The 23,931-nt window shown below is 45.3% G+C and overlaps 1 protein-coding gene across 1 annotated transcript in view; it reads left to right on the forward strand.

Annotated features, from left to right (window-relative positions):
- POLR1A (RNA polymerase I subunit A) overlaps positions 1–23,931 on the forward strand; it is a 73,493-nt gene that overhangs the window by 31,356 nt on the left and 18,206 nt on the right. Inside the window, exons 14-21 of the mRNA XM_045979335.1 lie at positions 1,387–1,578; positions 13,756–13,905; positions 15,049–15,232; positions 17,661–17,743; positions 17,860–18,018; positions 19,602–19,700; positions 20,767–20,919; positions 22,205–22,287. Of these exons, the coding sequence (XP_045835291.1) occupies positions 1,387–1,578; positions 13,756–13,905; positions 15,049–15,232; positions 17,661–17,743; positions 17,860–18,018; positions 19,602–19,700; positions 20,767–20,919; positions 22,205–22,287 (1,103 nt within the window). The remainder of the gene's footprint in view (positions 1–1,386; positions 1,579–13,755; positions 13,906–15,048; positions 15,233–17,660; positions 17,744–17,859; positions 18,019–19,601; positions 19,701–20,766; positions 20,920–22,204; positions 22,288–23,931) is intronic.

Raw genomic sequence — 23,931 nt, forward strand, 5'->3', positions numbered from 1 at the left:
ATTTATGTTCTTAACTCAAAGCCTTTGTAAGAGAGGCTGTGTGCACCATCTGACCTTGCTTTGTCTATTCAGCCTGTCTGTAATAATTGTCTTTGAGTTCATGTGGAGCGCCTTGCCACAGTATGTATGCTATTTGACAAGCATCCTTTTTATCCTTTGAATTAGTACATGTGGTTAAATTCCTGGCACTTCTCCATGGCTGCATCTGTGAGTTCCTTTAGCCTTAGTTATGAAACCTGGCCATAACATTGGATAGTATTTAACGAGTAATCAAATGATAACAATCTTTAGATCCCAGGCACAGATTTTTCTCAAGTTCTCATAAACACTGCAAAGTTTGCAAACACTGCTGCTTAGAGCATGTCAGTGGGCGCAGCTATTTTTACATTAGTCTGCCTTACGTTGCCATGAACACAGACCTCCAGATAAGCTGCAGGAGACTGGGGTTCAGAAAGTCTCTAAAAAGTTCCAAATGAGATGAACACACTGGGGCTTACATTAAAGCCCTTGTCTGGGCATCTGGTAGATAACAGCCTTTATTAAAGACCCCACCATGACCATGTGCTGCATTGTAAAGAGACACATTCTTTTTTTCCATAATCAGGCACAGCAAGGCCTCTCAACCCTCTTGAGGTTCCTCTGGCTGAACCCCTACCCCTTAGATAGCTGACGCTTACATCGGTAATACTCAGGGTTCTAATACTGCCCCTTTGAAAGATCCTTCTGATCATCCCCCTACCTCTAATCTATATGATGACCCGTCTGTTATTTTCCTCCAAGATATTTAAAATTCTTTGCGATAATGTATTTGTCCAGTCATTTGCTGACTCTCTCGTTCTTCCTCACCATAAAGGATCATATCTGTTTGGTCCACTAGAGTAGACTGGAGGACTAGCCCAAATGTCTGGGCATATAGTATTCTCTCAATAAATATTTACTGAATGCATGACTGATTTAGCGGAAAACCAGGCCAGAAATGTGTGAAAAATACTAAAGCATAAAACCAAAACATAAAAGCAAGAACATAGCAAACTTCAGTGAGGCCAAATTTATGCAAAGATGCCAAAAATAACACTGTAGTAACTAGAACCAGATGGGGTTATGGAAAGAAGGCTTGGGGAACTGGATGAGTTGGAGCTGTTTTGATCTAGAACAGTGGGCATTTGGTAAAGGAGGAAGCTGGTCAGGAAGCCCAGGTCACGTGCTTTGGGAGGCAGTTTGCTCTCCAGATGGGAGGCTCAAGCCTGGGGCCTAGTGAGGCTGTGGGCAGGACAATACAGGAGTAGAGGGGAGCGCTATTGCTGGTACATGGCTTCCAAGCGGATGATTAAGAATTAGAAATGTAATTTCACATTTGCCTTCTTTCTTACCTGTTCTGGTTTGCAGGATGGCCAACCATTGGCGGGGTTGATCCAAGATCACATGGTTTCGGGTGCAAACATGACCATTCGAGGTTGCTTTTTCACTCGGGAGCAGTACATGGAGCTGCTGTACCGAGGACTCATAGACAAGGTGGGGCGTGTGAAGCTCTTTCCTCCTGCCATCCTGAAGCCCTTTCCACTGTGGACAGGAAAGCAGGTAATTGGGAGAAAGGATAAAAAAAGGAAAACAGGCCACTCATATAAAAGATTTCATTCCCAGTAGAGTCCAGACCAGACGTAGAGAAATGGCAAATCGGGTGTTCTGGAACTGAACCCAAGGTATGCCTGTATGATCTATATGACTTTCTCTTTGATGGGTTTCCTGAGTCTGGGTGGTTTCAGGGGAGTGTCTGCTAAGAGTGGACTGCATAGTGTCTGTCCTCGATGTCCTCATAATGCAGATACGGTGGGAAGAGGCGGTGGTATTGGTGGCTGTAGTAGTAATTTTTTTGTTGGGAGGGGCCGAGGACCTTACTGGAGCTCTGTAGATCTGTTACGTTATGTGGTCCTCACAGCCAGCCCGTGCTGTGGAGACCATTATTATCCCCACTCAGCAGACGAGGGTACTGAGGCCTTAGAGAACTTCAATGGCATGCCCAAGTCTATAGGAGACAGAGTTGGAATTCAGATGCAGGATTCCTATCTCCTAAGAGGTCATGCTGTGCTTCCTGTCGAAGTAATGAAATAATGGTGTATGTGGCGATCAAATAATGAAATACAGCAGTGTGTGTGTTTCTACTGTTGTCTGGGTCTCCAGGTTTAGCCTTAAGGCCTAACTCCTCATCAGCTGCGTGATCTTGGCTTTGTGGGCCTCCTTTCTTCATCTAGAATACAAAGGGCTCAGGATGATAATCTCTCAGGTCTCTTCCTGCTCAGTAGTTCTTTAAGTCTGCGCACCTGCGGCCTGACTGGTTTTTCGTTGTTACCCAGCCTTGAGTTCCGGGGGAGCCCTTACTTGTCATGAGATATTACCCCATCTGTGTATTTTTTAGTTCACTTTGCTCAAGTTTGGTTGAGAATATTTTTGCACTTGTGTTTGTGAGGGATACGGGCATACCTCGTTTCATTACACGTTGCTTTATCGAACTTCACAGGTACTGTGTTTTTTACTCCTTGAAGGTTTGTGGCTCCCCTGCATTCAAGCAGTTTTGTATGCTTTGTTTCATTTTTCATTGCATTTATAGGTGCCATTTTCCCAGCAGCATTTGCTTACTTCATGTCTCCATGTCACATTTTGGTAATTCTCACAAAATTTCAAACTATTTCATTATCTTGTTCGTCATGGCGATCTGTGATTAGTGATTACAACTTAAAGCTCAGATGATGGTTAGCATTTTTAGCACTAAAGTATTTTTTAAAAAGTCAATTTAGTTAACATATAGTGTATTAATAGTTTCAGAGGTAGGATTTAGTGGTTCATCAGTTGCATGTAACACTCAGTGCTTGTTAATTACATCACGTATCCTCCTTAACGCCCATCACCCGGTTACCCCGCCCCCCCCACCTCCTCTCCAGCAACCCTCAGTTTGTACCCTATAGTTAAGAATCTCTTATGGGGGGCGCCTGGGTGGCTCAGTGGGTTAAGCCGCTGCCTTCGGCTCAGGTCATGATCTCAGGGTCCTGGGATCGAGTCCCGCATTGGGCTCTCTGCTCGGCAGGGGGCCTGCTTCCTTCTCTCTCTCTCTCTGCCTGCCTCTCTATCTACTTGTGATCTCTCTGTCAAATAAATAAATAAAATATTTAAAAAAAAAAAAAAAAGAATCTCTTATGGTTTGCCTCCTTCTCTGTTTTTATCTTATTTTTCCTTACCTTCCCCTATATTCATCTCTTTTGTTTCTTAAATTCCACATAGGAGTGAAGCAGTATTTTTTAATTAAGGTATATACATTGGCTTTTTAAACACAATGCTTTTGCACACAGTAAACTACAGTACAGCGTAAACATAACTTCTGTATTCACTGGGAAACTAGAACTTCATTTGACTCACTTTATCTTTATAGTCGCTTTATAGTGGTGGTCTGGAACTCACCCCACAATATCTCTAAGATATGCATATATTAATCTATAGTTTGCTTCTCTTATAATATCTTTGCCTGGTTTTGGTATAGGGTAATGCAGGATTCGTAGAATGAGTTGGGAAATATTTCCTCTTCAACTTTTTGTAAGTTTGTATAGTATTGGTATTATCTTTTTTCTTAAATGTTTGGTCGAATTAGCCAATGAATCCATCTGGAATGAACTTTTCTTCATAGGAAGGTTTTTTTAACTTAGATTTCTATCTTTTTAATACATATAGGGCTCTTCAGGTTATCTGTTTCTTCTTGAATGAGCCTCAGTACTTTGTGTTTTAGATGAATTTTTCTCATAAGTTTTTAAACTTATAGGCATAAAGTTATAATATTCCTTTACTATTCTTTTCTATCCTCAGAATTTATAGGTGGGTCGGCTCTCTCATTTCTGATATTGGTGATTTAAATCTTTCCTTTTTTTTTTTTTTAAGCAATCTCTATGCCCAATGTGGGGCTCAATCTCATGACCCTGAGATCAAGAGTCACATGCTCCACTGACGAAGCTAACCAGGCTCCCTGATTTGTGTCTTTTTTCTTTTTTCCTGATCAGTTTGCTTAGAGATTTATTAGTTTTGCTCTCAAAGAACCAGCATTCATTGACTTTCTCTCTTTTTCTGTTTTCTATTTCATTGATTTCACTTTGATCTTAATTTCTCTTTTCTTCTGTTTACTTTGGGTTTGATTTGCCCTTATTTGTCTCATCATTTAGATTGAAGATGAAATCATTTATATGAGACCTTTTTTCCCTTTTTTTTTATATAGGCATTTCATAAGTTTTCCCCTTAAATTCTGCTTAAGCAGCATCACTTAAGTTATTATATTGTATTTTCATTTTCATTCAAATACTTGCTAATTTGCCTTTTGATTTCTTTTTGATCCATGAGCTAATTAAAAGTCCATTATTTAGTTTCCACATACTTAGAGATTTTCCAGTTATCTTTGTTATGGATTTCCAATCTAATTTCATTGTGGCAAGAAAACATATGTTGGGTGTCTAGAATTCTTTTAAATTTATCGATGTTCGTGTGTGAGATTATGTTTACTATGGTGTATCTTGGTAAATATTGTGAGCCCATAAAAATAATGTATACTTGGCTATTGTTAAATGAAGTGCTCTAAAAATGTCAGTTAATAAATAGTTCAAGTCTGCTGTCTTTGCTGATCACTGTCCTTCATTGCCTGGTGTCCACTGTCTTAAAAACCATTGTTTCATGATCATGTCTGCTTTTGCTGTTGTTTTTGGTGGAAGAGTCGTTGGGTCACTGTTGCTCTAGCTTGGCCAGAAGTGGAAGTCAGTTTAACAGAATAGATGGGGAATTTTGCAATTTAAGATTAAAATCTATAAGTATGGATTGTTTGGTTCAAGGAGTGGTAAGCTTTTTCTGTAAGCCAGACAATAAATAGTTTAGGCTTTGCAGGTCATAACAGTCTCTGTTGCAACTACTCAGCTCTGCCATTGTAGCATGAAAGCAGCCATAGACAAAACATAAGTGAATGAGCGTGACTGTGATCCAATTAACTTTACTTACAAAAACAGGTGGTAGACCAGATGAGGCCTACAGGCTATAGTTTGCTGGCCCCTGACTTAGTTGGCTGTATGTATTTGTCTGCTTTATTATTTCTATTTCTATTATTTTTATTATTTCTGTTTATTTGTCTTCATCTTATAAGCCATCTGAAGTTCTCTTGGAAGTGAATGATGATGTTTTAAGTAATTGTCCAGAATTTATTAGAATTTTGTTTAAACTTAAGCTATGTGTTCAAAATAGAACTAAATAGTGGACAAAGAATATATATCTAGAGCCATAAATATGTTGATTCCCCTCAATCTGGGAATCCAGCCAAAGGAAACAGTCTGAAATGTAGAAAAAGCTACTTGAAAAAAGTAGCCTGTTACACCATCATTGATGGCGGTAGAAAATTAGAAAAAGCTGGATATTTAACATTGGTGCTAAGGAAATTGTGGAACACCCGTTTGTGAAGACATTATGTAGCTGTTTAAAATAGTGGTTTTAAAAGACCGTATAGTGAGTGGCCTGGGAAATTTTTCTGACCTAATGTTGAAAACAAAAATAGAGTACAGCAATCTCTGTGTGTTCACTGTCACAACCATGTTAAGCACATAAGTGAGAAAAACTGTGGCATGGAAAAGATTAGAATGATGGAATACTTTGGTTCATGTTGGGAATAATTTTCATCTTACAGTGTTTCTGGGCCAAGATTATTACCATTTAATTAGGTAAAACTAGAGAATAAGCCCAGGTTTTACTTGTGTCACAGTTGAGGTTTTTTGGTGTTTTTGCGAGGCTGCCGCAGGCTGTTACTTCTTCACAAGTAGGTGTAAAAGAAAAGAATGACTGCCATGCACAAGAATTTGATGCTGGCTCAGTCTGATTCTGCAGAGAAAAGCCATGTTAGAAATAGGAGGTAAGGAGCTTCGCCTAGGCGCTCTATTTGTACCCCAACATCAAGTTTTAGGCTCCTTCTCAAGGGCATTTCAGGCAGCCTCTTGAGTGCTTTACTCTCCGTTTAAGAATCTGAGGTCTCAGCATTTGTTGAAAGAGCATATAAAGGAAAAGGATTTGCCTGCTCAGTAAACATTCACAAAGTGAATACACCTTTGTAAAATCACCCAGACCAGAAAGTAGAATCTCACCAGCACTCCCAGAAGACCCTGCAGACACTAGTCCATTTTTACCCCTCCCCAAAGGTGGCCTCTAAGCTGACTTTGAACACTATAATTACATTTTTGTCTTTTTTTTTTTTGAACTGTATGTAAATGGAATGGTCAGTCATATCTCTGTGTAAGTCATTCATGGTATCACATAGCAGGAGTTCATTCATTTTCATTGCTGTGTAGTATTCCATTATGCAACTCTGTCATCATGTATTTATTCTTTTACTCTCCAGCGACATGTGGCTTGTCTTCATTTGGCTATTACAAATAGGGTTGTTATCACCATTCTTGTATATATCTTTTGTTGAATATACACATTCATTTTGTAGACTAGATGCCAAGGAATCAAATTGCTGAATCATCAGATCTATGTTTAACATTAATAGATTTATTAATAAACATTTTTCCAAAGTGCTTATAGCACTTTACAGTTCTACCAGCAGGGCATGAGAATTCTCGTTACTTCCTGTAACTTCTGCTCAGCGGAAGTTGAATTATTGTACCATTTGTTTCCATTAGTTTAATTTCAGCCATTCAGATGGGTGTGTAGTAGCACCTTATTATGGTTTTAACTTGCATTTTCTTACTGATAAGTGAGGTTAAGTACCTCTTCATATGCTTATTGGTCATTAGGGGATCATCATTTGTGAAGTGCTTATTGGAGTCCTTTTCTTGTTTTCTATTCCATGCCATTTTCTTATTAATAAGAGTTTTTTTTATATATATCTTCTTATGTTTGTCCATTGCCAAATTTTTGCCTTTTTACCCAGTGCTGTTTTCTAATGATCAGAGCTATTTTATTAATATAATTCACCAGCATGTGCTGTTCAAAGCTAATCCTGTATAAGTGCCTCTCCTGAGGGCATCAAGATATCCCCTTGTGTCACTGTCTAGTAGCTCTCCTGTTTTACTTCCACACTTAGGTTTACTTGTCTGCGTGGAATTGGTATTTGTGGGTATGTGCGATATAAGGTAGGGGATTCCTTTTTCCCCCCATATGGCTCTCCAGTTAATATAACATCATTTGTTGAAAAGACCAGCATTTTTCCACTTCTCTTTAGTATATCTCTTGTGTCATAAATCAACTAGTCATATAAATGTGGGTCTCTTCCTGGACTCTGTTTAGTTCCACTGATCTGTTTGATTCTATTGTACCAGTACCACTATCTTAGTTATTGTAGCTTTATAATACTGATTTCTGACAGTAAAAGTCTCCAGCTTTGTTCTTCAAGACCGTCTTGCATATACTTAGCCCTGCGTATTTCCGTATAAATTTTAAAGTCAGCTTGTAAATTTCCCCAAAAATAAAACCTGCTAGAATTTTTATTGGGATTACATTGTACCTTTAGTTCACTTTAGGGAGAATCAACATATTTACAGTATTGACTCTTTCAAGTTATGAACATAGTATGTCCTTCAATTATGTAAATCTTGTATTTCTTTTATTAAATTTATTTCTAGGTATTGCTATTATAGATGGCATTGTTTATTAAATTTTCTAATTATTTATGTAGATGTAGAAATACAGTTAATTTGTGTATATTGTCCCTGTATTCAGCAACCTTCCTGAATTCAGTTATTAGGTAAGTGCCTTTCAAATTCTTTTTAACTGTAGAAGTAACAGAAGTTGTTGTTAAACAAGAACACAGTAATGTGAAAGGAAAAAGGAAAAATTCCCTCCCTCCCCAACCTTATTCTCCATGTCCACACATACTCTCATAGAAAGTAATTAAGAATGAGATATTATACCTACTCAGGAGAACCATGAGTCATGATTAAATTTGACATTCAGTTTTGAACTTGTATTTTAAACCTCTTTATCCGTGTCATCCTTGTACCTGAGGCACGAGGTTTTGTGACCACCAAGTACATGGACCTTTTTTTTTTTTTTAAATATTTTATTTGTTTATTTGACAGAGATCACAAGTAGGCAGAGAGGCAGGCAGAGAGAGAGGGGGAAACAGGCTCTCCGCCGAGCAGAGCGCCCAATGCGGGGCTCGATCCCAGGACCCTGAGATCATGACCTGAGCTGAAGGCAGAGGCTTTAACCCACTGAGCCACCCAGGCGCCCCACATGTACCTTTTTTGACTGATTTTTAACATGGCTTACTTTGAATGAGCCACCAGGAAAGGGAATTCCATTATTTCAAGCAGTCTGTATTTTCACTCGGACCACCCTAACTTACTCTGAATATGGCAAGAAGTTCATTTAACTGCCTTCGTGTGCTAAATTAATGGGCAGGAGTTTTCTTAAAATTGCTTTGTGATGTGTTTAGTTCACTTAATGACATATTGTAGGGCTTGTTCTGTATCCGTCCATGTAGATCCACATCATTCTTTTTAGCCCAGTTCTCTATCGTATCCAGTGATATGGATATACCGTAGTTGATTTAACTGACTTTCTTTTGGCAGACATTTAAATTGTTACCTAGTTTTTACTATTTTACCTAGTGCTATGGTGAGCACCCACTTACATTTACACTCATGCACTTTCTTTGGTTTGTATTTGAGATGAGTTCCGAGCGGTGTGATTGCCAAGTCAAAGGATATATACATTTCAAAACTTTTTTTTTTTTAAGAAATCCTTTTAATTTTAAAAACATTTTTAAAGTTCAGTGGAGTCTTAGTATTAAAAAAATCCACTTATAATTCTCATAGATACTGCTACCTTCCCTTCAGTTTAAGAACACGTTGCAGGGGATACCTGGGTGGCTTAGTCGGTTAAGTGGCTGCCTTTGGCTCAGGTCATGATCTCAGTGTCCTCAGATTGAGTCCCATATCGGGCTCCTTGCTCGGCGGGGAGCCTGCTTCTCCCTCTGCCTCTGCTGCCTACCTGTGCGCTCTCTCTCTGACAAATAAAATCTAAAAACAAAAAAACAAACAAACAAAACACATTGCAGGTGGTCTTTTCTCCCTAGCATAATACTTTATGACCAGAAAGTAAATTAAACATTTCTAGAATGTTATCACAGAAAGAAGCTTAAAATCCACTTGTCTGACTTCTCTGTTTTTCTTATTGAGGTGTAATTCATATTTAACATAAAATTTATGAATTTTTTAAAAGATTTTATTTACTTATTTGATAGAGTACAAGTAGTTAGAGAGGCAGGCAGAGAGAAAGGAGGAAGCAGGCGCCCCGCTGAGCAGAGAGTCTGATGTGGGGCTTGATCCCAGCACCCTGAGACCATGACGTGAGCCGAAGGCAGAGGCTTTAACCCACTGAGCTATCCAGGTGCCCCAAATTTATGATTTTTAAAAGGGTGTAATTCAAAGATTTTTAGTATGTCTGCTGTATTGTACAACAATCACTACTACCTAATTCCAGAACATTTCCATCATCCCTAAAAGGAACCCCGTACCTATTATCATCAGTCCTAATTCCTCCCTCCCTCATTCCAAGGTAGTTACTTTCCTTCTCTGTGGATTTGCCTCTCTTGGACATTTCATGTAACTGATACCTTACAACATGTAGCCTTTTGTGACTTGCTTCTTTTATTTAATATAATACTTTCAAAATCCACTCATGTTGTAGCATGAAGAAGGACTTCATTCTTTTTTATGGCTGGATGATACTCCATTGTATGGAAATAGCTCATTTTGTTAGGTGATAAATGGATAATATAGGTTGTTCCTCTCTTGATTATTATAAATAAAGCTGCCATGTATATTCATGCACAAGTTTTTGTGTGACGATGTATTTCAGTTCTCTTGGCTAAGGGTGGAATTGCTGGGTCATATGGTAATGTTATTTTTAACTTTTCTGAGGAACTACCAAACTGTTTTCCCAAACAGCTGTACAATTTTACATTCCTACCAGCAATGCCTGAGCATTTTTAACTTTTTTAGGAACTACCAAACTGTTTTCCCAAACAGCTGTACAATTTTACATTCCTACCAGCAATGCCTGAGCATTCTAATTGCTCCACATTATGTACTCTTGCATTGATCGATATGTCTATCTTTATGCCATTATTGTGTGCTTTGTTGTATTGAAATCTGGAAGTGTGAGTCTTCTAACTTTGTTCTTCTTTTTCGATTGTTTTGGTTATTCAGGGTCTTGTGAATTTTAGGATTGACGTGTTCATTTATACAAAACTTGCAGCTGGAGTTTCAGTAGGGATTGCACTGAACCTGTAGATTGATTTGGGGACTCTTGCCATTTTAACAATATTAAGTCTTCTGATCCATGATGTCTTTCCATTTTATTTAGATTTTCTTTAATTTCTTTCAACATTGTGTTAGACTTTTCAGCGTGTGACTTTTATATTTCTTTGCTTTAAATTTATTCCTGAGTGTTTTCTTTCTTGATGCTTTTTAAAACAGAATTATTTTGTTAATTTCATTTTCAGATTGTCATTGTTAATGTATAGAAATAGTAGATTTTATGTTGACCTTTGCATCCTTCATCTTTGCTTAGTAATTTACTAGCTCTCATAACTTTTTTGTGGATTCTTTACAGTTTTCCATCTAAAGATCTTGTCATATATAAACCAAGGTAGTTTTACTTCTTCCTCTCCAATCTGGTTGCCTTTTTTTTTTCTTGCCCAATTGCCCTGACCAGTACTTCTAGTACATTGTTGAATACAGGTGGTGGGAGTAGGTATCTTTTGTCTTGTTCCTGATCTTAGGCAAAAAGTGTCTAGTCTTGGACTGTTGAGTATATATGTATGCATTTTTTAAGATCTGATTTATTTAGGGACGCCTGAGTGTTTTAGTCAGTTAAGCATCTGCCTTTAGCTCAGGTCATGAGCCCAGGGTCCTGGGATCAAGACCGACATCAGGCTTCTTGTTCAGCGTGGAGTCTGCTTCTCCCTCTGCCTGCTTCTCACCCTGCTTGTACTCTCTCTCTCTGGCAAATAAATAAAATCTTCAAAAAGCATATTTATTTTGAGAAAAGAAGAGAGTCTGCAAGTGGGGGGAAAGGCAGAGGGAGAGAGAGAATCTCAAGCAGATTCCCCACTGAGCATGGACCCCGACCTGGGCATGGATCCCACACCTGTGAGTCATGGCCTGGGCTGAAATCAAGAGTTGGATGCTGGGGTGCCTGGGTGGCTCAGTGGGTTAAAACCTCTGCCTTCGGCTCAGGTCATGGTCTCAGGGTTCTGGGATTGAGCCCCACATTGGGCTCTCTGCTCCGTGGGGAGCCTGCTTCCTCCTCTCTCTCTGCCTGCCTCTCTGCCTAGTTGTGATTTCTCTCTGTCAAATAAATAAAATATTAAAAAAAAAAAGAGTTGGATGCTTAACTGACTGAGCCACCCAGGTGTCCCAACCACCGAGTATATTAACTGTGGGTTTTTCATAGGTGCCTTCTTATCAGGTCAATGCCATTCCCTTCTATTCCTATTCTGCTGCGTGTTTTTATCATGAAAGGTTGTTGGAGTTTGTCAAGTGCTTTGCTTCTTCTGCATTCTTGTTTTTATAGACAAAATGGCGGGTTGTATTTCCTTGTCCTCTGATGATTGGATATGTGTGTTTGCACCTTGCACATAGACTTCCTATCCCGACTGTGCCCAGCCTGCCAGTCCACGCTGTGGTGATTTAGTTGAGGTGCAGCTTGTGGTCAGCCTTGCAGGGAAGCCTCACCCTCCTGCCTTTACTTCCTCTCCCTTGCCTGGCAGTGCTACCCTTCTGGAGAGCGCAGTCATGGCCCTACTGGTCATCTTCTGTTGAGGCAGACTGTTGTCTGCTTTCTTTAAAGATGATACATAAAGACACCACTTTGTTGGGCCTGGTGCAGGTGTACAAAGAACTATTTATTGATGCCTGCTTAACCCGCATGCCTGTTGCCCTGGCCTCTGTGCACCTTGCCTGCTACATCTTTGGGAATGTTTGCTTTTGCCCCGCTCTGGAGTCATGGTTGTACCCAGGCACAGCTGCCCCCGCCTGGGTTCTCAGTGGAGCAGCTGCTTGAGAAATCGCCCCTCCCAACCTCCAGTTAGCAGCCGCTTGTTGGGTGGGTGGCCACCGTGATGCACCCAGCTGGAGCAAAGTAAGGAAAGACTCCCCAATCCCTCAGTAGCCGTGATTAATCCCAGTCAAATGACTTTATTTCTGGTATTAGTTCTGTAAAAGCTAACTGGGTGGGAGCCATCAGGTTGCCCGTCCCATAATCAGTGGATCCTGTGGTGTTCCTCACGTAAAGACTATCCCATGGAGCTCCTCACTCAGCTTTAATAATCACTTCTAAAGTCCCGGTCCTTCTTGTCAGTGTCACTCGGCAGGCTTATTCTCTGAAATTTATGTGGCCTCCGTGTCTAGACCAGGAATATGTTTGGAAGAGGTGGGCCTGTTAAAAGTAAAATCAAAGCGTGTCACTCCTGTGATCAGAACCTCCCGAACAGCTTTCCTTCTCACTCAGACTAAAAGCTCCTGCCTGAAGTGCATGGTCTGATCTCTGCACGGTTCACTTCCTCACCACCTTGTTGGCGGGGCCTTCCCTGCCCATCTTACTGAAAATCCTGAATACTGCGTCCCCTTCCCCCCTTGCTCTCCTTGGGGTTCTCCTCCCCTGTTTTGTTTTCCTCCAAGGAGAATCCCCTTTGGGAATGAAGGTTCCAGTGAAGGCAGACTGATTCATTCGTGACTCTTCCCAGCACCGGGCCTGTTGTAAGCACTCAGTAGAGCATTGCTGAAAGAACAGGTGGATTCTATCTCTCCTGCAAATGAGTGATGCTAACCCGAAGAGCACAGTCATTTTGCCCCTCAGTACGTGACCGGTCAGTGGTGGACCAGAGACACTGGAACATCCTCTCATCCCTGAAGCTTCTCAGTCACATTATCCAGGCCTCCTGTGTGAAGCCCTTCAGAGGGAGAGCTCTCCCTTCCTTCCTTCCTTTGCACCCACCGGAAGGTCAAAGCTCTTCTGTGGGAGGATGTTATTGACCGTAATTTTGGTGACTCATCCATTTTGATGTGGCCTGAAGATGAGATACGGATGCCTCTGAAGAGTGTTCTTCAGCCTTTGCCTCAGTCCTGGAACTGACATCATGCTGGGGCTGACCTCTGGCAGAGGACAGCGCTGTGACCCCCACCATCTCTCAACCCTGCTGTTATTGCTTTTACTTTTTTACTACGTACTCAAATCTTTCTCTACTGTGACCCCACAGCAGTTTACTTTTTTCTTCTCCGTCCTTTAGGTCTATTCAGGGACTTCATCTTCAGTTCTAGAAGATTGTTCACTTTAAAGATTATTTTAGGAGGGGCACCTGAGTGGCTCAGTCGGTTAAGCATGTGCCTTCAGCTCAGGTCATGATCTCAGGGTCCTGGGATCGAGCCCTGAGTGGAGCTCCCTGATTAGCAGGGGGTCTGCTTCTCTCTCTCAAAAAAAGAATTTATTTCAGGAAATGAGAGTGCCAGTGAAATTCTTAATGGTGTATGTTTGTTTCTGTTCCTAAGCCCCCTCTTACGCCATGTAAGTGGAGAACAACTGAGATCACCTTGTCCCACAGAGGTGGAAATGTCTGGTTTTCTTGCTCCACCTACAGATCATCAGAATGGAGTTGTCTGGCTTTTGGGGATGAACAGGTGGTCCTAAAAGGGAGCTCCCCTTTTCTCCTCACAATCAGTATCATCTTTCTTTTCTTTCCAGGTTGTGTCAACGCTGCTCATAAACATAATCCCGGAAGACCATGTCCCACTGAGCTTATCAGGAAAGGCGAAGATCAGCGGCAAAGCCTGGGTGCAGGAGTCCCCTCGGCCTGTTCCTGGCTTTAACCCTGACTCCATGTGCGAGTCCCAGGTGTGGCTGCCTAGCTGTGCGGGTTGGAGACATCTAGTCTCAGGTTTAGACAAATCGATATAAAACAGAGACAGAGAAAGGGAGAATCAGGCGTCATGGTTTTCAAGAGAGGGAGTTGTGCCCAAATGGGTGTCACTTGGTTTGAGAAAGGGTCAGAGTTGATTGGTGGCATTTCACCCTCCATATAAACCTCCCAACCACTTGGGGAGAAGAAGGCCTCTGGACTCAATTCTGCAAAACTTGGAAATGCAGAACCCATGTTTTCCCTTGAGACCCCTGGTAGCTCAAGTTCACAGATCTGCTGTGAGGTTCCACACCTTCCAGCTCCAGCCCTCGGGAAACAGTGCTCCTGTAAGCCAGCCAGATAGTGGCCCCACACTAAAGACTTTCAACCTTAAGTCCCCAGCTCACAAGTGCTTTGTCACAGGATGTAGCAGACATTCCATTTAGAACTAAAGCTGCCACTTTTCTTTCCCTTTAGAGATCAAGGGCTTAATGTGTGCTACATTATGCAGCTAGCAGTCCTTCCTTTAATTAGCTTCTGATGCTTTAACCCAACTTTGGAAAGTGCAAACGCCTGAGAAGATGTTAGAAAGCTTATGTTGTTCTTACTTGTAGAGTCCAAGGGAGGAAGCACCTAGGCCAAGGTTGTGCTCATGGAGTTTATACTCCAGATGCTCTCATTTCTAGTCATAAGGTCCTTGGAAAGGGTACTTGACCTCCAGTCAGTATGGGTGGGGTTGTGCTGCAGGGGGACAAGAAAACAAGCAAAATATCTGTGTGTGGGGGGTGGGGTGGTAATAGTCCCTAGCAAACATAGTTGAAAAATATTGGTCTTTATGTCCTCCTCTCCTTTATTTAGAAAAAATATATTAGTTCCACTTATAAGCTACATATTTCTTTTTTGTTTGTTTTTTGTTTCAAGTTTTCATTTAAATTCCAGTTAGTATAGTGTAATATTGGTTTTAGGAGTAGAATTTAGTGATTCATCACTCCCTGCATCTTCCTTTCCATCAAGAACCTGAGGCAGGTTACCGTGGAGGGACATACACAGTAAGGTTAATAAAACATAGGAAAAGGAGGGAGGGGCTCACACAAGAGGGGTCTCCTCCATTCCAGCACTGGTGGTTGTCCCCTCCACAGGTGATCATCAGAGAAGGGGAGCTGCTGTGTGGGGTGCTGGACAAGGCGCACTATGGGAGCTCCGCCTATGGCCTGGTCCACTGCTGCTATGAGATCTATGGTGGGGAGACCAGCGGCAAGGTTCTCACCTGCCTGGCCCGCCTCTTCACCGCCTACCTGCAGCTCTACAGAGGTTTCACCTTGGGTGAGTGGCCCTGGGGGTCCCCCCCCTCTCCTGGCCAGCACGGCCATTGGGATGTCTCCCTGACTCTACTAGCAGCTTCCTGGGGGAGGGACAGGCTCCTTCTATAACCATGTCCTCTCTCGGTTGCCACCACCATGTCACAGACCTGGTCCTTTCCTGTGCCTTCCCCCACCCAACGTTTCTTCCTGCTCCTCAGTCCCCATTCCATTCTCCACCCCAACCTCTATGGTTTTCTGTCCCTGAGACTGATTTTTCACACTCAAACCCACCTCCATTCTCTCCTGTGAGTATGTTTCCAGAATACCCTGGGCACTCTGTGCTCCACAAAGGGCCTTCCCTATTGTCAGAACTGCCCACACCTCCCCACAGCACAGGGCCGTCGGCACCGTCAAAAACACCATGTTGGGGTAGACCTGGTGGGGCGATCCTAACCTAGGCAGAGGAGCTACATTCTCTCCTCCCTGGAAATGAGCACACACCATTTTATTTTATTTTATTTTTTAAAGATTTTATTTATTTAGCTGAGAGAGCGAGCATGAGAGGGGAGAAGGTCAGAGGGAGAAGCAGACTCCCTGTGGAGCTGGGAGCCCAATGCAGGACTTGATCCCGGGAGTCCGGGATCATGACCTGAGCCAAAGGCAGTCACCCAACCAACTGAGCCACCCAGGCGCTTGAGCACACACCATTTTAGCAAGTTGGACTTGAGAAAGATGGCAAGTGTGCTGTCACTTTCTGAGCCTTTCTGCGGTGTTCCCGGGAGGAGCAGGGGACCTGCTGCATGTCGAGCATGAGCCGCGGCGAGTGCTGGAGTTGTCAGGTTCATAGTACTGTAGTAGTGGGAGTAGGACTCCGCTTTGCAGACTTGTGTGTGTGCGGACATGGTGGAAGTCCCCCCAGGTGACCCCTGGGCCTGCTTCAGCTGGAGCTCATGCACTCGCTGCAGTGGGGCCTGCTAACTACAGGATATAGGTAAATTGTGGAGAAATAAAAGTAAGTACAGACCCAATAGCAGTTGAAAGTCACCCAGCATTCAGTCATCAGAGATGACCGCTCTCTTGATCTGATGTGTGTCTTTCCAGACCTGCCAGTATAAACATATTCAGCAAAAAGTAAGATCCTACCTTGCACAGTTTGGTGATCTTTTCCTCCCCATTATGGAATATATTTATAAATGTCCATTTGTAAATTTCCTAATATAAGCCTACATGCTCAGCTACGGATTATTCTAGTGGTGTACTGGTACGGCGGTTTATTTAACCAGTTCCTATAATTAAACATTTAGGCTGTCTCCTGGTTTTCACTTTACTGTGAAGAGGGCCCTTGAACAAACAATTTTAAAAATGAGAAGTAGAGGAAGCTGCCACACCCAGGGCGTGAAAAGACCACACCCAACAAACCCAGCCCTGCCTGCAGCTCTGCTTAGCACGTGGTGCAGGGAAAATCAGCCCTTGAGTGCCAAGGCCTTCCAGAGACCACGAGATGGAGAAAGGGAGTGGGGCCAAGCTGGACACAGCTCTGGGGAAAGCGCGGCCAAGGGAAGTCGCCTTTTCTCCAGCCTTTACAGCCAGGGGTCAGCGAAGGGACAGCAAGACCACCAGGAGCCGACCCCATGGAAGAACCCACTTCTGTGATGACAGCTTCCTCACAAAGGGACTGTTTCTTTCCCCTCCTACTCGTACCCGTTCGTTAGAGTCCCTCAGGCCTCCAGGATGTGGCATTTGGAGTTCAGATATGTTAGCTCAGCTTCTAAACAGTGAAGCCATTGATTTTCCTCCCATGCACATGTGGCTGAGGGAGTTCTAGAGTCCAGCGGCTCTCACACATACAGACAGGAAATAATTGATTGCAGGATGAAGTAGAAGGATGTCCTGCCCAAGGTGAGGACTTCCTCAGCCCTTTGGAGCCAGGAGGAAGGTTTAACTGCAATGACATTTGTCCTGGGGCAGACCCTGCAGTGGTGGTCCCTGTCACCCAGGCTCAGGTGCGTGCCTGTGCCCACATGCCCTGTGACTTGTTACTTCTGGGAATCAAAACCAGGCTGTTCCTTCCCTGTCTCTCTTCCTTCCCAGTTTTTTACCCAAAACCTCGTCTTCACCCCCAGCCCATTCATCCAGTGTTTGTTCATAGAGCTGCTGGCTGAGAGCGCAGGTTTGTGAGATGGCTGTGGGTTTACTCACTGCCCACGTAACACAAGGCAGGTAGTTGAAGTTTGAGCCTTCGTTTGGTCATGTGTAAAACGGTGATTAGGATGCTCCGCCTGTGGGAAGCACTTCACAGCTGGTGACGGGCCCTCCCTAGGGAGATCCGTGTCCGTATTGCTGTCCCTGTGCTGCCTGCGTTCATGGCAGTGCCCACCATGCCACGACCTCACTGAGCTTATGACAGGTCCGTTTCAGTCCTACCCACACTTATCTGTCTCACTCCTCAGGCGTGGAAGACATTCTGGTGAAGCCGAAGGCGGATGCAAAGAGACACAGGGTCATTGAAGAGTCCACCCACTGCGGGCCACAGGTGAGAAGGGCCTGGGAGGCTACGGCCTGTGGCAGAGGATCGGGGCTCCCATGGAACGAAACCCATGCCCTCCTCCCTTGGCTGCTGCCTCCGACCTGTGCCTTTTCTCCTTGTAGGCTGTCAGGGCTGCGTTAAACCTGCCAGAAGCTGCGTCATGTGATGAGGTCCGAGGGAAATGGCAGGATGCCCATCTGGGCAAAGACCAGAGGGATTTTAACATGATTGATCTGAGGTTCAAGGAGGAAGTGAACCATTACAGCAATGAGATTAACAAGGTTAGTCCAGCGAGTGTGTGCACTTACTGCCACCATTTTGAATGCTGGTTTTTTAAAAAATTACATTTTGCTTCTCACTTGGGGCTCTCTGGAGTAATTGGGCTGTTTGACAGTTAACTAGGTGAGATGTGAGGTGGGATGTGTAGAATTCATTATTTTGAAGAATCAAGGACTTCATTCTCTTAACCAGTTAATGAGGAGAGGGAATGCTTTGCACTTTTTCTTTTCAAATGTTTGGATTTGGGGGTGACTGCATCAAAGGGGAGTAAATCATTCTTCTGGGGCCCCTATTTAGTGGAGGAGCCAAATGGAGGACCAAAAGTACCACTGGTGCTTGCTATATAGGTGAGCCAGGGGTGGAGGTATGGGTTCAAGTCCTGGCTTGGCCATGTACTTGCTGTGTGACTTTGGACAAGTGATACAACCAGTCTGTGCTTTTGTTCACTCACCAGGACATAGAGATATGAGGATCACCTACCTCATAGGGTTGCTGCGAGGATTAAGGAGCTAATCTACACCACACTCTCTGCCCAGCGGGAGCACTCCGGAAGTACTCTGGAGTCCCCGTCTGCTTTTTCCATCAAGCCAGTTCTTGGGCAACAGAGAAAGGAGAGGGAAGTCCCTGGACAGGCCAAGACCACAGCCTGGGCTCTGCACCTTCCTGTCCCAGAGCTGGGGAAGAGGAGGGGGAGGCAAGGCCAGTGCTAGACAAGAGTCAGTGTTTGCCTGGTGTCCTCTTCACCAGCTCTGGGCATCCCTTAGGCTGCCAAGAACGAGCCCTCTCGTCGTCTTTGAGAGGATCTCTTCAGAGGAGGCTTCCTAGTGCCTCTCAGAGAACCAGGAGGCTCAGCTTCGGGGCTTGACTGAGAATGCTGGGACGTTGTCTCAGAAGCATCTCAGGATTGTTTCTTGTCCCTCCAGCTCCTCTCTTCCCACCGCATGCACCACGCCCCACCCCCTCCCCTAACACACACGTGTCCTGTGTTGTTCTGGATCTCTGTATCCCTAGGCAGAGGCTGAAATAGACTTGGAGCCCCTCCTAGCAGCTCCTCCAGCTCCACATAGAGGGCTTTGCTCACGTCTGTGGGCCCTGGAGGCCAGGCCAGGCTCCCGTGTGGTGCTCGGACAGCGTGTTGGTGAATGTGAGTGTGACATGGACACTGGTCCTCCCTGCCAGGGGTGCAGGAACCAAGGCCGTGTCTGCCGGGCAGATTCACAAGGGTACATCTCAGATTTTCTCTTGAACCCACTGCTTTGTGGGATCACAAACTGGATATGCTAGCCCCTCTGCTTCTCCCTCTTTGTCCCCATTGGCCAGTGATAAGAGCCTCCGGCTTCTTGGCGGAGGGTGTCAGCACAGTGCGGCATGTGGGGCCATCTGATTAGACTTCTCTCTAGAGGGTCTAGCGAAAGGATCATTGCCAAATGAGACTTCTTACCTCGAGTGGGATTGACACTTATCTCTGGGTAAATAGTCTGAGTTTATTGCTTCCGCATCCTGGGTTTATCTTGTGATTAGGGATTACGTTGGGACTTCAGAAGGGCGTGAAGTCACTGACTTGCTGTGTTTATCTCCTCTGCAGGCGTGCATGCCATTTGGCCTGCACAGACAGTTCCCAGAAAACAACTTGCAGATGATGGTGCAGTCTGGAGCCAAAGGGTCGACTGTGAACACCATGCAGGTGTGGGCAAAGGCAGGCTGGCTGCTTTGCCAGAAGGGTGGGGTCATGGCAGGAGGCAATTCAGATTTCTTTCTGATTTTTTTTAAAAGATTTTATTTATTTATTTGACAGTGAGAGATCTCAAGTAGGCAGAGAGGCAGGCAGAGAAGAGGGGGGAAGCAGGCTCCCTGCTGAGCAGAGAGCATGATGTGGGACTCAACCCCAAGACTCTGAGTTCATGACTTGAGCCAAAGGCAGAGGCTTAACCCACTGAGCCACCCAGGTGCCCCTCTTTCTGATTTTTTTAAAAGGATCCACATTCCATATAAACTAGGACAAGTACTAAAAAATACAAAAGCATATAGAAATCGGTACAGGAGGCAACCCCTGTTAACACCTCAACATTAGGAACAAGCACCAATGCAAATGCGTGCATGTGTATGGTCAGTCTTCTCTGAGATCCTGTCATGGTCTGCTTTTTTCATTTATCATTACATTATGGGCATTGTCCTAGAGGTTTCTTGATCCCTGATCCGAGTCCTGTCACCTCCTCAGGTGGCTGCGTGTTTACAGATGTTAATATTTCTTCTTAAAGTCCTGAGGACCTTGGTGAGTGTAGAGCCATATAGGAATGGGCTTAAAAGGCTGAATGCCATCAGGAAGCCCCCTTGACTGAAGTGAAATCCCCTCACCCCCATGAATATCAAGAAGTGCTTTTATTCCCTTTTGGCCTTAGAATTTAAGGATCACAATAAATTCCTTTTTCTTGCAGACCTCAGTTTCTCCATTGGGGTCCTTGGGACCCTTACAGGTAGAACGTGATGATTTTGAGACATGGCTTCCTTAACCAACATAGCCCATTTACAAGTGACTCCAGACATGTCAAATCTTGATGAGTCAACAAAATGAAAACAGAGTTCTTTTCTTGAAACACGAGCTCCTCTGGTTTGTGTGAAAATCTAGCGTGGACTTCACAAACCAGTTTCCACGCAGCCTTCCTTCCAGAGCAGGCCTTCCCTCCTTTGCTAGGACAAAGCTTTAACACACGTGTGGATCTCGAGTTTGCTTTGGGCTTCCTTTCTTCCAGATCTCATGCCTGCTGGGCCAAATCGAATTGGAAGGTCGGAGACCCCCCTTAATGGCATCTGGCAAGTCACTGCCCTGCTTTGAGCCTTATGAGTTCACCCCCAGGGCCGGCGGTTTCGTCACTGGCAGATTCCTCACTGGCATCAAGCCTCCTGTATGTATTCTGGGTTTTCCTCATGTCTCTTCTCTTTGCCAGGCTCAATGGTAGGAGGCCCGTGACCTTTACCAACAACTTTGAGCAAGGACTACTGAGTAATAAATGTCGAGCCATTTGTTGCTGACGCACTAGACCCTGTAGCCCCCGAGAACCCTGTGTGTTCACCATTGTAACACCTGAGCTTTAACGGGACCTGGCAATAGTGAGTGCTCAGTGTTTGCCAAGAAGTGGAGAGATGAGTAAGACTAATCCCAGCTCCACTTTTTCCTGCCGTACCCCTCTCGAAACCATTTCTCACCTACTTGGAAGGCAGCCAGAGAAGGGGATGCCCCTCACCTGGGTACTCTCTGTTGCCAAAGGGAGCATCATAGAGATTGGTTTCACGAACCCCCACCGTGGGGTTCCTCCCATGGCTCCTTCACGGTGGGAAAATGCAGTAGCTGTGACAAATGTCTGTTCTTTCTCAGTCAACAACAGACTTCTCCCATTAGAAAAAGCTTTTCTCCTCGTATTTGTCAGAAATGGCTTTCTGGATGTTAGTAACTTTTGTTCCTTGATTGGGACATCTCTGTAAGGTCAGACAACTAAGACCAGGTTGTGAACAGACCGGCCCTTGGTTTCAAGGCCACCGACTGCTCCTCGCCGGTCCCACATTGGCTGTGATCACCCATGGCCTCTGGCAGAGGATGGAGGAGAGAGGATCTAGACCAGAACTTTTTAAACTCTGGTCCCTAATGAATCATGAAAGCACTGTAATAGATAGTGACTGGCATTTCTTTGAGCAATAAAACAGAACGGGGTGGTGAAGAAAGCATCCAACGGATGGGATAGTTTCATAAAGTTATCGTTTTGAGTTTTCTGTCTCTGTGCATGTGTGTATCTCTACATTTGCAGATGACTACTGCAAGTGTGTTTTTTGCGGTGGGTGGGTGAAAACGTTTGGAAAGCACCGTGCGCCTCCAGTGACACTGTGGGGAGAATTCAGGGATGTGGGTTGCATGGAAGAGTGACGAGGCCCTGGTGGCATTTCCACTTGGAAAGTAAGGTGCGGGGCTAGGGTTGGAATGCGCGAGTGCAGGGAGAGCTCCTGGCTCCTGTACCCAGACTCCACTTTCCTTCCGCTCCCGGGCAAGGGGAGACACAGGAAACCATGGGGGAGGGCGACGTCACCAGGGCCGGTGGGCCCATCAGTGCCGGGGGCTGCGGGATCTCAGACGTGGCTGCTTCCAGAAGCACCCTGCCCTCACTGCCCCTGTGGGGCCCGGCCCCGCCTCTCCCACAGGAGTTCTTCTTCCACTGCATGGCCGGGCGAGAGGGGCTAGTGGACACTGCTGTGAAAACCAGCCGCTCCGGCTACCTCCAAAGGTAAAAAGACCCTACTCTGTCACCTCTGTCATCTCGTGCGTTGTCCCTGACAGTTCACTTACAGTCACTTTGGATGAAGAAACTTTTTAAAGACCCCAACATGGGTGCCTGAGATAGAAAATGGTGGACATTCTTCCCCTTCTAACCGATCGATAGAACATGAGCTCGGAGGTTTATGCAGAAGGTCCCTGTGTTCTGCAGGTGCGTCATTCTGCCCCCACCCCCCGCTTCCCCAGGGGAGGTTGTGGATCCGAGGAAAGGCCTGGAGCAGTGAGGAGTTCGTCGTCTGCCCTGGGAGGGCTCAGCATCCGGGACAGTGCAGAGAGGGTTCCGGTCCCAGGGGCCCTGCCTTTGAGTCTATAGTTAGTGTTACTGTCTCCCCAGATGCAGGTGTCACATGGGGGGTCCCGGCCCAGACCTGCTTGTTTTCTCTCCTGTGTGGGAGGAAAGGGAGTAAATAGCCTCTCTAACTGACCCGTTGGGCAGGTGGGAAGGAATGATGCTTAAAGCTGAACAAGGCCTGACTCCGGAGTGGCTGGCAGGACAGGATGGCAGGTCCCTGTGCACCAGCCTCCCCTCTCTTGGAGTGCAGCCTGGGGAAGCTCTGCCTGTGGTTCTTCGTGAGCCCAGAGAGCCTGTGCCAGGAGAAGTGGTGGTAGGAAATGGAGGAGATGGCAACAGGAAATCCCCATGCCTCTCAGGCATGGTGTGAAGTCTCATTCTCTGGGACCTCGGGTGACTGCCGCACAAGGAGGCAGAGCTTCTTTATCCTGCCCTCAGAGGCTTCCCTGTCTGCTCCAGCCCTGTCCTCTCGCCTGCTTCTGTGTCCCACAGTCCCCAAAGCTGCATCCCATGCTTTGATCCCCTTCCCCTTGACTCCCAAGGCTGCAGCCCATGGGGTTGGTCTAGGAAAGGGAAGGGCGGGTTTGGGGTGGGCAGCCCTGGGTGGCTGGTCGGTGGTGGGGAGCCGGGGCAGCTGGGTGAACTCCCCTCTCAGGAGCAGGGATCACGTGGCCATTTCCCTCCATGAGCAGGGGTTACACCCCACCTCCCATTTCTGTAATCACTCAACAATACTTGTGTAACATAGGAAAAGCTAAGAAACAAATGATCAAATAAGTCTGGGTTTGGGGGATCCCTGTGTGAGGCAGGGGTCCCTGAGGCCAATTAAATGCAGTTGGGGAAGGAGGAGGATGTATGGGATCCCGCTTGGAACGGAAGGGCGGCAGCCACTGGGGGGAAGGGCACGAGCCTCCCCGGGATCCACCTGCCCGTGGGGGCTTGGGACAGAGGTCATGTGCAGTGCTTTAGACAGGATGGACTGGAGGGAGCCAGCCGGGCTGTGGTGGAGATCCAGCCAGACGTCGGAAGGCTGTCCCCCAAGAGTAGCGATGGAAAGGAAGAAGCAAGTGGGGCGAAGACAGAGCCATGGGCTGAAACGCAGGAAGATGAGGCAGGAGGGTGTCAGACAGACCCGGCTGAGTTTGCAGGCCTGAGTGACAGCACCAGGGCACGGCGGACAGAGAGGAGAGAGAAAACGGGTGGTGGGGGCTGTCAGCAGCAGGATATTCAAGTAGCCGCATCTAGTGGACCTTTAAAGACAAAGCCTGCTGGTCAGGACAGGCCTGGCTATGCAGCCTTGCA

The sequence above is a fragment of the Meles meles genome, chromosome 15, assembly GCF_922984935.1.
Source record: "Meles meles chromosome 15, mMelMel3.1 paternal haplotype, whole genome shotgun sequence".
NCBI lineage: Eukaryota > Metazoa > Chordata > Mammalia > Carnivora > Mustelidae > Meles > Meles meles.